General features: G+C 43.7%; 1 protein-coding gene across 1 annotated transcript; it reads left to right on the top strand.

The window, feature by feature from the left end:
• Positions 1-5,707: 5,707 nt before the first annotated feature.
• LOC127331149 (ABC transporter C family member 4) lies at positions 5,708-13,929 on the top strand. Its single transcript, XM_051357209.2, has 11 exons — positions 5,708-7,989; positions 8,452-8,772; positions 9,113-9,199; positions 9,583-10,209; positions 10,501-10,665; positions 10,769-11,063; positions 11,421-11,632; positions 11,811-12,116; positions 12,203-12,266; positions 12,964-13,203; positions 13,407-13,929. Exons 1-11 carry the CDS (start codon positions 5,818-5,820, stop codon positions 13,508-13,510), a joined length of 4,593 nt encoding a protein of 1,530 aa, XP_051213169.1. The 5' UTR covers positions 5,708-5,817; the 3' UTR covers positions 13,511-13,929.
• Positions 13,930-15,574: the final 1,645 nt, after the last annotated feature.

The following is a 15,574-nucleotide window of genomic DNA, read 5'->3' as shown; positions in this document are numbered from 1 at the left end:
ACACCATTGTTGCTAATGATATGGAAAATTCTAAGCTTGGGGAAGCTAGTTTTGATGAGCATGACATTTTTAGTCCCCCAAGCATTGAGGAGAAAATTTTCTTTGATGATACTTTGCCTCCTATTTATGATGATTATAATGATAGTGGTCTTTTGGTGCCGCCTACTATGGAGAGTAAATTTTATTATGATTATACTATGCCTCCTACACTTGATGAGAATAATAATGATAGCTACTTTGTTGAATTTGCTCCCACTACAACTAATAAAATTGATTATGCTTATGTGGAGAGTAATAATTTTATGCATATAGCTCATGATAAGAATGTTTCATTTGATAGTTATATTGTTGAGTTTGTTCATGATGCTACTGAAAATCTTTATGAGAGAGGAAAATATGGTTGTAGAAATTTTCATGTTACTAAAACACCTCTCTATATGCTGAAATTTTTGAAGTTACACTGGTTTTATCTTCCTATGCTTGTTGCATTATGCTTCATGAATTTGTTTATTTACAAGATTCCTTTTCATAGGAAGTGGGTTAGACTTAAATGTGTTTTGAATTTGCTTTTTGATGCTCTCTTTTGCTTCAACTCCTATTTCTTGCGAGTGCATCATTGAAATTACTGAGCCCATCTTAATGGCTATAAAGAAAGCACTTTTTGGGAGATAACCCATGTGTTTATTTTACTACAGCAACTTTGTTTTATATTTGAGTCTTGGAAGTTGTTACTACTGTAGCAACCTCTCCTTATCTTATTTTATTGCATTGTTGTGCCAAGTAAAGTCTTTGATAGCAAGGTTCATACTAGATTTGGATTATTGCGCAGAAACAGATTTCTGTCTGTCACGAATTTGGGCAGGGTTCTCTGTAGGTAACTCAGAAAAATCTGCCAATTTACGTGCGTGATCCTCAGATATGTACGCAACTTTCATTCAATTTGAGCATTTTCATCTGAGCAAGTCCAGTGCCTCTAAAAAATTCGTCTTTACAGACTGTTCTGTTTTGACAGATTCTGCCTTTTATTTCGATTGCCTCTTTTGCTGTGTTGGATGGATTTCTTTGTTCCATTAACTTCCAGTAGCTTTTGTGCAATGTCCAGAAGTGTTAAGAATGATTGTGTCACCTCTGAACATGTGAATTTTCGATTATGCACTGACCCTCTAATGAGTTGTTTCGAGTTTGGTGTGGAGGAAGTTTTCAAGGGTCAAGAGAGGAGGATGATATATGATCAAGAAGAGTAAAAAACCTAAGCTTGGGGATGCCCCCGTGGTTCATCCCTGCATATTTCAAGAAGACTCAAGCGTCTAAGCTTGGGGATGCCCAAGGCATCCTCTTCTTCATCAACTTATCAGGTTTCTTCTATTGAAACTATATTTTTATTCAGTCACATCTTATGTACTTTACTTGGAGCGTCTATGTGCTTTTATTTTCGTTTTGTTATTTTCATTCTCTGAATAAATTCATGCTTGTGTGGGAGAGAGACACGCTCCGCTGTTGCGTATGAACACATATGTTCTTAGCTTTACTCTTAATGTTCATGGCGAAGGTTGAAACTGCTTCGTTCATTGTTATATGGTTGGAAACAGAAAATACTGCATGTGGTAATTGGTATAATGTCTTGAATAATTTGATACTTGGCAATTGTTGTGCTCATATAGATCATGTTTAAGCTCTTGCATCATGTACTTTGCACCTATTAATGAAGAACTACATAGAGCTTGTTAAAATTTGGTTTGCATGATTGATTTCTCTAGAGTCTAGATATTTTCTGGTTAAGGTGTTTGAACAACAAGGAGACGATGTAAAGTCTTATAATGCTTACAATATGTTCATATGTGAGTTTTGCTGTACCGGTTCATACTTGTGTTTGCTTCAAACAACCTTGCTAGCCAAAGCCTTGTACCGAGAGGGAATACTTCTCGTGCATCCAAATCCTTGAGCCAAAACATATGCCATCTGTGTCCACCATATCTACCTACTATGTGGTATTTTCTGCCATTCCAAGTAAATACTTCATGTGCTACCTTTAAACAATTCAAAAGCTATTATCTCTTATTTGTGTCAATGTTTTATAGCTCATGAGGAAGTATGTGGTGTTTATCTTTCGATCTTGTCATTTACTTCTGACAGACTTTCACCAATGGACTAGTGGCATATCCGCTTATCCAATAATTTTGCAAAAAGAGCTGGCAATGGGGTGCCCAGCCCCAATTAATTAACTTGCATTAATAATTCTCTTCACATGCTTTGCCCTGATCTATCAGTAAGCAACTTAATTTTGTAAATAGACACTCCTCCATGGTATGTGAATGTTGGAAGGCACCCGAGGATTCGGTTAGCCATGGCTTGTGTAAGCAAAAGGTTGGGAGGAGTGTCATCAATAATGAAACTAAAATACATGTGTAAACAAAAGAGAAGGGGGATGATCTACCTTGCTGGTAGAGATAACGTCCTTCATGGGAGCCGCTCTTGAAAGTCTGGTTGATAAGGTAGTTAGAGTACCCATTACCATTCGTTGACAACAACAAACACCTCTCAAAACTTTACTTTTATGCTCTCTATATGATTTCAAAACTTAAAAAGCTCTAGCACATGATTTAATCCCTGCTTCCCTCTGCGAAGGGCCTTTCTTTTACTTTATGTTGAGTCAGTTTACCTACTTCCTTCTATCTTAGAAGCAAACACTTGTGTCAACTGTGCGTTGATTCTTACATATCTACCTATTGCACTTGTTATATTGCTTTATGTTGACAACTATCCATGAGATATACATGTTACAAGTTGAAAGCAATTGCTGAAACTTAATCATCCTTTGTGTTGCTTCAATGCCTTCTACTTTGAATTTATTGCTTTATGAGTTAACTCTTATGCAAGACTTATTGATGCTTGTCTCGAAAGTACTATTCATGAAAAGTCTTTGCTATATGGTTCAGTTGTTTACTCATTGTCTTTACCATTGCTTTGAATCACTTCATTCATCTCATATGCTTTACAATAGTATTGATCAAGATCATGTTGGTAGCATGTCACTTAAGAAATTATCCTTGTTATCGTTTACCTACTCGAGGGCGAGTAGGAACTAAGCTTGGGGATGCTTGATACGTCTCCAACGTATCTATAATTTCTTATGTTCCATGCTAGTTTTATGACAATACCTACATGTTTTATTCATACTTTATATCGTTTTGATGCGTTTTCCGGAACTAACCTATTAACGAGATGCCGAAGTGCTAGTTCCTGTTTTGTGCTGTTTTTAGTTTCAGAAATCCTAGAAAGGAAATATTCTCGGAATCGGACGAAATCAACGGCCAGAACCTTATTTTTCCCGGAAGCTTCCAGAACACCGGAGAGAGACCAGAGGGGAGCCAGGGGGCCCCACACGCCAGGGCGACGCGACCAAGGGGTGGGGCGCGCCCCCTATTGTGTGGCCCCACCAGGGCCCCTCCGAGGCTGCCCTTCCGCCTACTTAAGGACCCCGTCGCGAAAACCCTAAAGGAATAAGCCACGGTACGAGAAACCTTCCAGAGCCGCCGTCATCGCGAAGCCAAGATCTGGGGGACAGAAGTCTCTGTTCCGGCACGCCGCCGGGACGGGGAAGTGCCCCCGGAAGGCATCTCCATCGACACCACCGCCATCTTCATCGCCGCAGCTGTCTCCCATGATGAGGAGGGAGTAGTTCTCCCTCGAGGCTAAGGGGTGTACCGGTAGCTATGTGGTTCATCTCTCTCTCCCATGTGATCTTTATGTGATCATGAGCTTTGTGATCTAGTTGAATATCATCTATGTGCTACTCTAGTGATGTTATTAAAGTAGTCTATTCCTCCTTCATGATGTAATGGTGAAAGTGTGTGCATCATGTAGTACTTGGTAGAAGCTATGATTGTGATCTCTTGTAGATTATGGAGTTAACTATTACTATGATAGTATTGATGTGATCTATTCCCCCTTTCATATTGTAATGGTGACAGTGTGTGCGCTATGTTAGTTCTTGGTCTAAATTGCAATGATCTATTATGCACTCTAAGGTTATTTAAATATGAACATCGAATGTTGTGGAGCTTGTTAACTCCGGCATTGAGGTGCTCTTGTAGCCCTACACAATGAATGGTGTTTGTCATCCAACAAGAGAGTGTAGAGAAAGTAGTATTTGTTTATTCAGTTATGTGATCAATGTTGAGAGTGTCCACTAGTGAAAGTATGATCCCTAGGCCTTGTTCCGAATAATTTACACCACAGAGAATTGCTTCCCACGCTAGCAAGCTATTTTCTGGCACCGCTTGTTTACTGTTTTACTGCATCTTTACTTCCTGCAATATTACCACCATCTATACCACTTGTATTTCACTATCTCTTCGCCGAACTAGTGCACCTATACATCTGACAAGTGTATTAGGTGTATTGGGGACACAAGAGACTTCTTGTATTGTGATTGCAGGGTTGCTTGATAGGGATATCTTTGACTTCTTCCTCCCTGAGTTCGATAAACCTTGGGTAATCCACTTAAGGGAAAACTTGCTACTGTTCTACAAACATCTGCTCTTGGAGGCCCAACACTGTCTACAAGAATAGAAGCACACGTAGACATCAATTGGGTAATGGGAAGAAGATGTTATTTAGTGGGGGGGGGGGGGGGATGGTCTTTGCAAAAACATACGAAGGTGGAATGGGGGTGGAAAATCTAACCGGGCAGTAAATTATCTAACAGCTTCGACCGCGATTTTGATTTGCAGAATGTGGCACGTTCCCCTTTTTTTTTTTGAGAAACACAGTACAAACGCAGACGCTCACATACACGCGCATACACTCACCCCTATGAACGCACACACGCACACCCTACCCCTATGAGCACCTTCGGAAGACTGAGCCGGCGGATTGAATCTTGAAATTGACGAAGTCACCACAGGCGCCTCGCTGTCGACGGGAACGTCGCCTCCCACTGAATGAATATTCCGCCTTTATGAGACACACAGATGTCAAATCTGGGATTTGAACTCTGGTGAGCTGGGGGTACAACCACCCTCCTAACCACCCAACCTCAGGTTGGTTCTCGGCACGTTCCCCTTTCATTATAGCAATCGTAGCGATAAGAAATAACTTGGAGAGCCGTCACAAAAAAAACATACCGCTTATGTTTGTACCTACATTCCGATGAACTCGGTAATTCTCATTCTATATAATTCACCGATATTTTAAATTTATTATAACTGTCAAATGGATATAAAACAATAACCCACACAAAAAATAACAGCATTGCACACTTATGGCCTTTTGCTAAAACCTAGTTTTTTTTTTGCTAAACTTTATTTATGTATGATAAAATATACCTGTAATTATAGGAACACTTTTCCAACTTGTAATCAAAATTTATAAAAGCATATCAAAATTTATCTAAATATAGATATATGTAGACGATTTATATATATATCTGAATTCACATAAATTATGCACTTCTTTTTATTTAGGGAGGGACTAGAAAAAGACCCACCAAGGAAAGCACCATAGACAAAGCGATTCTTCCGACCGCCCAGGGGAATCAACGACGGCCGTGCTCGGCTGCTCCCTACATTCCACGGAACCATTCCCACCACGCCGCCTCACCCAATTCCCGCTGTCGTCTTTTGCTGGACGCCGGTACGTGTCATCTACCCGACAGGCGACAGCACTGCCTTTCCCATGCTTGTTCAAAAAAGAATTAAGACTTTCCCAAGACAACTTGGCTTGGTCCACATTCCCCACACCTGAAAACCCCGACGGAACGCGGAACAAATGTGACACAAGGCGGCGCCCTGCCAACCCACGCCGACCACCGCCGCCATGCTGCCCTCCTCCGTCCCGTGGTGGCTCGCCACCACGGCATGCTCCCCGCCGCCGCGGGCGCCCCTCCCCGACCGCCTCGCCTTCCTCTTCCTCTCGCCCTGCCCGCAGCGCGCGCTCCTCGCCGCCGTCGACCTCCTCTTCCTCCTCGCCGCGCTCGCCCTCTCCCTCCGCGCCCGCCTCCGCCTCCGATCCTCCCGCGCCACCCACGAGCACCACGAGCCCCTCCTCGCCAAGCCAGCACCGGCCGCGGCGCACCGCCGAGGGAGGAGGAGCTTCCGGCACAGGCTCGCGCTCGCGGCCTCCACGGCGCTCGCGGCCGCGTCGCTCCTGCTGCTAGCGCTCGCGGCCCTGCGCCTCTCCCCGCGGGACGGCGTCGACGCGTTCTGGCGCGCGGTCCAGTGCGCCTTCCTCGCGGCGCAGCTCCTCGCGCACCTCGCGGCCGCGGGCACCGTCGCGGCGGAGAAGGCGGCAGCGGCGGCGTCAGCACGGCGCTCCCACCCGGCGCACCTCCGCCTCTTCTGGCTCGCAACCGCGGGGCTCGCCGCGCTCTTCTCCGGGTCCGCCGCCGCGCGGTACGCCTTTGGTGTCCCGATCCTCCCCGACGACCCCATCGCGTTCGCGGGGCTCGTCCTCTCGCTCCCTCTGCTCTACTTCGCGGTCCACGGCTCCACGGGCCTGGCCGACGACACGACCGCCGCCGCCACCGAAGAGGCAGAGCAGAGCGGCGCTTCTTCTTCTGCCTACGCGACGGCGTCGTGGCTCTCGCTGGCGACCTTCAGCTGGATCGACCCGCTCATCGCCAAGGGCTCCACAGCGACGCTCAGCGACAAGGACGTCCCGCCCGTGGCGCCGGCCGACACCGCCGAGGCAGCGTACGCGCTCTTCCTCTCCAACTGGCCCGCCTCCACCTCCTCCAAGCCCGGGCACCCGGTGGCCGCCGCGCTGCTGCGCTCCTTCTGGCCGCAGTTCCTGCTCACCGCCGCGCTCGGCGTCGCGCACCTCTCCGTCATGTACATCGGCCCGTCGCTCGTCGACCGGTTCGTCCAGTTCGTGCGCCGCGGCGGGGGCGCGGCGGAGGGGCTGCGGCTCGTCGCCGTGCTCCTCGCCGGCAAGGCCGCCGAGACGCTCGCGTCGCACCACTACGAGTTCCAGGGCCACAAGCTCGGGATGCGCATCCGCGCCGCGCTGCTCGCCGCCGTCTACCGCAAGTCGCTGCGCCTCTCCACGGGCGCGCGCCGCGCGCACGGCGCCGGCACCATCGTCAACTACATGGAGGTGGACGCCGAGGAGGTCTCCAACGTCACGTACCAGCTCCACAACCTCTGGCTCATGCCGCTGCAGATCGCCGTCGCGCTCGCCCTCCTCTACACGCACCTCGGCCCCGCCGTGCTCACCGCGGTCGCCGCCATCGCCGTGGTCACCGTCGTCGTGGCCTTTGCTAACCGCCGCAATCTCGAGTACCAGTCCAAGTTCCTCGGCAAGCGCGACGAGCGGATGAAGGCCATCACCGAGTTGCTCAACTACATGCGCGTCATCAAGCTGCAGGCGTGGGAGGAGACGTTCGGCTCCAAGGTTCGCGAGCTCCGGGAGGCTGAGCTCGGGTGGCTCGCCAAGTCCATGTACTTCATGTGCGCCAACACCGTCGTGCTCTGGAGTGGTCCGCTTGTCATGACCGTGCTCGTCTTTGGCACTTGCGTGCTGACAGGTGTACAGCTGGATGCTGGCAAGGTGTTCACCGCCACCGCCTTCTTCCGAATGCTCGATGGACCTATGCAGAGCTTTCCGGAGGCGATCGCGGCTATCACGCAGGCCACCGTGTCGCTTGGAAGGCTTGACAGGTACCTGCTTGATGCAGAGCTCGATGATGCTACGGTGGATCATGTCCTTCACACCGGCATTGGAGCAGACCGGGTGGTCCTGGAGGTGCGTGATGGCATGTTTGCGTGGGACATGAGGGGCAAGAAGGAGAATGAAACGGAACAAGAGGACGATGAAGGTGAGGAGGATGAAAGTATTGTGGAAGAAACACCCATCTTAGAGACAGTGTTGAAGGGGATTAATATGGAGGTACGAAGAGGCGAGATTGCAGCGGTTGTTGGAACGGTCGGGTCTGGCAAGTCGTCGTTGCTGTCCTGTATTATGGGGGAGATGGACAAGGTTTCAGGCAAGGTAAAAGTGTTACTTCTTATACAAAATGGACATCCTTGTTGATCGAAAATACTGTGCTATTTTGCTCATTCATTTGGTTCAAAAATCTTCTTATTTCTTGAGAATTATTTATGCAACATTCATAAGACAAAATTGAGGATTTTGCCACTTAAAGTTGGATGCAAATTGAGTGCAAGGTCAAATCTTCCAACTGAGAAATACAGTTCTTGTGAAATAGGTGGCAATGGCTGAAGTCTCGCCCGGTAGAAAACAGTGGTTTAATACAGTTATGATACTCGGTTATTCAAGTATCCATAAGGAATTCTGGAATCACATGAAGAATTGGATGATACTTTCTTGGCTTCTTAAATTAAGGAACGTCAAGTGATACACATTAGGCTACAGATTTTTCATATTTATCATATTGTCTATATGTTGCTCAGCAGTTTTGAATTTCAATCCTCGTGCTTCTTTTTTTAACAGGTTAGGGTATGTGGTAGTACTGCATATGTTGCACAGACAGCTTGGATAAAAAATGGGACCATTCAAGAGAATATTTTATTCGGCCAGCCAATGGATCCTGAAAGATATAAAGAAGTCACACGGTCTTGCTGCCTGGAGAAGGATTTGGAAATGATGGAATTCGGTGACCAGACAGAAATAGGAGAGCGAGGAATCAATCTCAGTGGTGGGCAGAAACAGCGCATTCAGCTTGCCAGAGCAGTTTATCAAAAATGCGATATATATCTCCTTGATGATGTCTTCAGTGCTGTAGATGCACACACGGGCTCATATATCTTCAAGGTAAATTCTTTTTTGCTTCTTCCAAGAATTTCGTTTGATGATACTGCGGTACTCTCCTTTCTTCATTGTATTTTACCAATCATTGTTCTAATATGTGACAATTAATTAATAAATAATAACCAAGAGTTAGGGCAATACTTGTGAAATGCATGTGATGGTTGTTCTTCTATGCTGTTCTAACTAAAAACAAATGAATGAAGTAGCTCCCTATTTAGATGTACAAGGTTGAAATAACTCTCTCGGTATAACTATCACTGATATCAACTAATCAAAGTGAACCTTTTGTTATTATATGCCACATATTTTGAATGGTATCAGACGGGTGATCTTTCTGCTCCAGGAATGTCTAAGGGGCATGCTCAAGGGGAAGACCATCTTGCTCGTAACTCACCAAGTGGATTTCCTGCATAATGTCGACACCATATTCGTAAGTTTATTGTCTTTCTGGTGAAAACAGTAGCCATTGAAGTATTTTTTGTTTCTTCCAAAGCAAGAGGCCAGGAGGCAGTTAAGCTCTTCTATTATCTAAGGAAAGCATCTACACATTCTTTAAACAAAAAAGAAAAACAGTTAGTGTACTTTCTAAGCATGTGTCCACAGTCTACAGCTGGCTCTGGTGTTATTATGCTAATTTTCATATCATTCTTGCATACAATTATATGAAAAAGTTAGTTCTTATGATTACTTCTCACTTCTCAGCATACTGCTGTACTATCTAGTGTCCAGCAAGAGCAAAATTTCAAATGATATATGAAACAAACCAACATAAACAACGGTATACTCATGTTTTTACCATGTGAATATAAGCAGGTCATGAAAGATGGTATGATTGTACAGTCAGGAAAGTATGATGAGTTACTAGAAGCAGGTGCAGGTTTTTCGGCTCTTGTTGCTGCTCATGATAGTTCAATGGAACTGGTGGAACAGGGTCGACAAGTGGAGAAGACTAAACATTCTCAGCCTGCTGCAGTAATCAGAATCCCTTCTCTCCACTCTAGATCCATCGGAAAGGGCGAGAAGGTGATTGTTGCACCAGAAATAGAAGCAGCCACTTCCAAGATTATACAAGAAGAGGAAAGAGAAAGTGGACAAGTAAGTTGGCGTGTGTACAAGCTATACATGACCCAGGCCTGGGGTTGGTGGGGGATTGTGGGCATATTGGGATTATCATTGGTGTGGCAAGCTTCTGATATGGCTAGTGACTATTGGCTTTCATATGAAACATCAGGCAGCATTCCGTTTAATCCTTCCTTGTTTATTGGAGTGTATTTTGCCATAGCTGGTGTTTCAATGGTCCTTCAAGTAATTAAGACTCTTCTCGAGACAGTGTTGGGTCTTCAAACAGCTAAGATCTTTTTCAATAAGATGTTTGACAGCATTTTGCATGCCCCGATGTCATTTTTTGACACCACTCCTTCAGGAAGGATTCTTAGCCGGGTAAATATCTCGTATGACTTATTTGGTTATAGCATGAACTTTCCCATTTGCCTAAGTTATTTATATGTTACTAACTTGGCAAAACTTATTTTTCTGGTCCCTTCTTTTAAATTGAATAAATGCTAACAGAGCTAGTTTGACCTTGTAAGCTTTGCTCTACTTGAACTCCGAAATTTATAGAAAGAAAGAGTATGTTCTAGTTTTTGTTTTGCAAAATCAGGAGTGTGTTATACAATTATTTTGCTATGTACTGAAGTACTGAGTTGATAACCCCCCCTTGTTTTTTTTCAGGCATCATCTGACCAAACAACCATAGATGATGTGCTGGCCTTCTTTGTTGGCCTGACAATTTCAATGTACATTTCAGTATTTAGCACCATAATTGTTACTTGCCAGGTTGCTTGGCCATCAGTTATAGCTGTGATTCCACTCTTGCTATTGAACATTTGGTACAGGGTATGCATGCTCTTCTTCTAAAGCTCACCTCGAAACACCTTAGTTAATTCTGCTCATAGAAACAGAATGCTCAATATAACTTGCAATTTCCCCTTCTCTGCAGAATCGATATCTTGCCACTTCACGGGAGTTAACTCGACTTGAAGGAGTAACCAAAGCACCGATTATTGATCACTTCACTGAGACTGTTGTAGGTGCGACAACCATAAGATGTTTCAACAAGGAAAGTGAATTTTTCCAGGAGAATTTAGACAGAATCAATTCAAGTTTGCGCATGAACTTCCACAACTATGCAGCAAACGAGTGGCTTGGGTTTCGGCTGGAGCTGATTGGAACACTTGTATTGTCAATAACAGCTTTTCTCATGATTAGCCTGCCTAGCAATTTTATCAAGAAAGGTACCAACTGAATATATATAATAGATCTGACCGTACCGTAACATAGATCAGCTGCCATATCATTTCAGGATAAATACACTAATTTCCGCTTCATTAAATTCAGAAGCTTGCCCCTAATAAAAGAATGCAGTGCTGCATTTTGGGTTGTCTTGATGTTAGTTAATAGGATGAAGATGTGGATGATTGTTTTTTTCATAAGTTGCATAACTGATTGACCTTTTATAATTATTTTTAACTTTATTTTTGAGATAGGACAATGCATTTTAAACTGATATATCTTGTAAAGTAATCTTTGTGGATTTAAGATCATCAGATTTATATAGCCGGGAGGAAGTGACGTGTGCTATGTTTTTACAGAATTTGTTGGCATGTCTCTTTCATATGGCCTTTCTCTCAATTTTCTGGTGTACTACGCAATATCCATCAGCTGTATGTTAGAAAATGATATGGTTGCTGTGGAGAGGGTAAATCAATTCAGCACTCTTCCTTCTGAGGCAGCGTGGAAAAAAGATGACCACCCTCCTCCGAATTGGCCCACTCATGGAGATATTGATATCAACGATTTAAAGGTTAGAAGGTTAAGTACTTAAATATGAAGTCCTATAGTACTTTCTTATTTATTCAACATAAAATTGGTGCAACTACTGGTCTATTTTACACTCAATACAGTGTATAATGTTTTGAATATTTTTCTTTGCAATTAGGGATTTATTCGACCAATTGAGCTCATCAATTTTATCCTTTCAGGTCAGGTATCGACCAAATACACCTCTAATTCTGAAAGGCATCACTGTCAGCATTAGAGGTGGTGAAAAGATAGGCGTTGTTGGAAGGACAGGCAGTGGCAAATCAACTTTGATTCAAGCATTCTTTAGGCTTGTAGAGCCTGCAGAGGGGAAGATAATCATTGATGGAGTAGACCTTTGTGCATTGGGTCTACATGATCTGAGGTCCCGCTTTGGCATAATTCCCCAGGAACCAGTACTCTTCGAAGGGACAATTCGAAGTAACATTGATCCAATTGGGCAGTTTTCAGATTCTGAAATATGGCAGGTACTGTGTAAAATGTTTGTTCCATCCTTCCTCCTTGGTGATGCGCTGTGCTAATTAGCTGTTGGAATTACGTCACATGTTTGCAGGCTCTGGAGCGTTGCCAACTGAAGGATGTAGTAGCTTCAAAACCTCAAAAGCTTGACGCTCTAGGTTTGCTATTAATATACTTCTGTTGTGTTTTTGTTCACTTAAGTTGCATCTACCACTCAGGCTTAATTGCTTAATATGTTTCCCGAAGTGTTGTCTGAAGAAGTGTTGCCTAGTTATGAATTAAGATCATTCACTAGTCCAAAGTTCTGAACCCCCACCCCTTTTCAAATAATAAATGGGATAAATAGTTCAGAACTTCAGATAGTAAAGTTTATAACGTAACAGACCTGTAGGCTGTCAATATCATGAATTTTACATATTTGGCAACCAATCCTCATCAAACCATAGCTACCATGTACTGAATGCACCTCCAATCTTAACAAAATATTTAGTTTGGGAATACTTTACTATGATAGTTGCCAAATGGACACTGACAATGCGAAAAATAATCCAGAGCTTAATAACTGAATCCAAATGGCACAGCCTAAATTCAGAACTATCAATTTGCATAAGAGCATAAAATAATTTTCTATCGTACGGAATAAACGCATATTGACCAAATAAACATATTTGGGTATTACTGGTTTGTGTATTATTGCCGAGAACACTATGTATGTGATATATGGTCAGGCAAAGAAGCTAAATGTACATAAAAAAATGATGCCAATACAATTACGATTTACTATCCCTTCTAATAATTATTCTATTTTACTAGACAGTTGATATATAATACCCATTCCATTAACTTTCTTCGCAGTGGCTGATAGTGGGGAGAACTGGAGCGTAGGCCAAAGACAGCTTCTTTGTCTTGGTCGTGTGATACTGAAGCAGAATAAAGTCTTATTCATGGATGAGGCAACTGCTTCAGTCGATTCTCAAACTGACGCCGCAATCCAGAAGATCACGCGAGAACAGTTTTCATCGTGTACCATAATCAGCATTGCACACAGAATACCAACCGTCATGGACTGTGATAGAGTTTTGGTGCTGGACGCAGGTTGGTCTTTTTACTGCCCCACAGCTTTCGATAGAAAACTAATAATATTCTGCACGATTCTACCGTTTCATTTTCTTATACAAAGATGAACGTTTGCTAGGTAGGTCTGGTTCAGAGAACTAGAATCATGTTTTTTCACTTGGTTCAGTTAGTCATTTGTTCTTTGGAGTTCTACATTATAAAATCTCAGTATTTCTGTCCAGGACTGGTAAAGGAATTTGATGAGCCAACGAGGTTGATCGAACAACCGTCCTCCCTCTTCGGGGCAATGGTACAAGAGTATGCAGATCGCTCGTCCAAACTCTAGTAACTCGCTCCCTCGTAGTGCAGACATTACGAAATAAGTAAGCATCGTTTTGATAGGTTGGCTACTTGAGTGTATAATCGGCGAATTACATCAAGAAATAAAATTAGATGCTTAGTAGCAGTCCCCAGATTGTTTACAGCAAAGAGAAGAGGAGGAAAGGATTTTTACAGGGGTGGAGCACGCAGGCAGTTGAGCCAGGCATCAACTGAACTATGTAATTCCAGGGGAAAACGACCGCGCTAGAGAATGGCATCATCGAGGCACATCTTCAGGAGCAAGGGGAAGGACGGGACCTCGCCGTGGAACACCATCTCGTTCTGTTGTGTGATCCTTGAACTATGTAATAAGTTTTGTACTAGCTGCTGTGCCGCTGAGTCTTTTTTTAAAGAAATAAAGCCGTATGTATCAATTGATGCTCAGGCTGGGACACCCCATTTGGAAAAAGAGCTGCCCAGGAGGTGCCGTGAGACGGAGTGGCGGTCTTGCATGAGACGGTACATGAGATGCATTCTAAGAAATTAAACGGGGTTATTTTAAAACTTGATTTTGAAAAGGCGTATGATAAAGTCAAGTGATCTTTCTTACAGCAGACACTCAGGATGAAAGGTTTTTCTCCAGAGTGGCACGCTCTAATAAATGATTTTGTGTATGGAGGTAGTGTCGCAATCCGGGTTAATGTTGACACCAGCCACTATTTTCAAACACGAAAAGGGTTACGCCAAGGGGATCCGTTATCACCGATGTTGTTTAACATTGTAGCGGATATGCTGGCTATACTCATAGAGCGGGCCAAGGCTGATGGCCAGATTGAAGGAGTGATTCCATATCTGGTTGATGGTGGTTTATCTATACTTCAATATGCCGACGATACAATTCTGTTTATGGATCATGATTTTGAAAAAGCTCAAAATCTGAAATTAATTTTGGCGGCTTTTGAGCAGTTGTCAGGATTGAAAATCAATTTCCATAAAAGCGAATTGTTCTGTTTCGGTGATGCCCAAAATGATACGGCTCTGTATACAGAGTTGTTTCGTTGCGGGCAAGGCCAATTTCCTATTCGTTATTTAGGTATTCCGATCCATTATCGGAGACTTACAATCGCGGAATGGAAATTAGTGGAAGAAAGATTACAAAAACGCCTTAGTAGTTGAAAAGGTAAATTGTTGTCCCTGGGAGGAAGATTGGTACTCATTAATTCGGTACTCACAAATATGGTACTGTATATGTTATCATTCTTCATCCTACCGAAAGGAATTCTGCATAAACTCGATTACTATCGATCCAGATTCTTTTGGCAAGGGGACAGCGAGAAAAAGAATATCGACTGGTTAAGTGGAGTATAGTTTGTAGTCCCAAAGATCAAGGAGGGCTTGGAGTTCATGACCTGGAGGTCAAGAATTCAGCTCTACTGGGTAAATGGTTGTTTAAGCTACTTACTGAGGATGGGACTTGACAAACTATTCTTCGGAGAAAGTATATCGGTTCGAAGACATTATCCCAAGTGGTTTGGAAACCTGGGGATTCTCACTTCTGGGCTGGTCTTATGGCGACAAAAAATGTATTTTTTCGCCATGGTACTTTCTCAATCAGGAATGGAGCATAGATACGATTCTGGGAAGATGTTTGGCTAGACAATGCACCCTTAAGTGAACAGTATCCTGCTCTGTATAGGATTGCTCGTCGCCAAGGTGATACCATCGCTACTGTAATGGCTACCTCACCTCCGAATGTGACGTTCAGACGGGTTTTACTTGGACAAAGACTTGTGGCATGGAATACCCTAATTCAATGGCTCGGAGATATTCATTTATCGCCTGAACCAGACGAATTTTGATGGAACCTTCATGTAGATGGTAATTTTTCCGTAAAATCTTTCTACACTGCGATCCTTCTTTCTGATTTACCAGTTGATAGCAATAAGAAGTTGTGGAAGATGAAGATACCATTAAAAATTAAAAATTTTGGTTGGTATCTTCGTCGTGGAGTTATTCTCACCAAAAACAATCTTGTTAAGCGGAATTGGCATGTACAACTTGGGACGTCGACACCGGCATCGCTCTACTT

Source organism: Lolium perenne, chromosome 2, assembly GCF_019359855.2.
Source record: "Lolium perenne isolate Kyuss_39 chromosome 2, Kyuss_2.0, whole genome shotgun sequence".
Lineage (NCBI taxonomy): Eukaryota > Viridiplantae > Streptophyta > Magnoliopsida > Poales > Poaceae > Lolium > Lolium perenne.
Note: the sequence above shows the minus strand (reverse complement) of the source record. Positions and strands in the feature narration are given on the sequence as shown.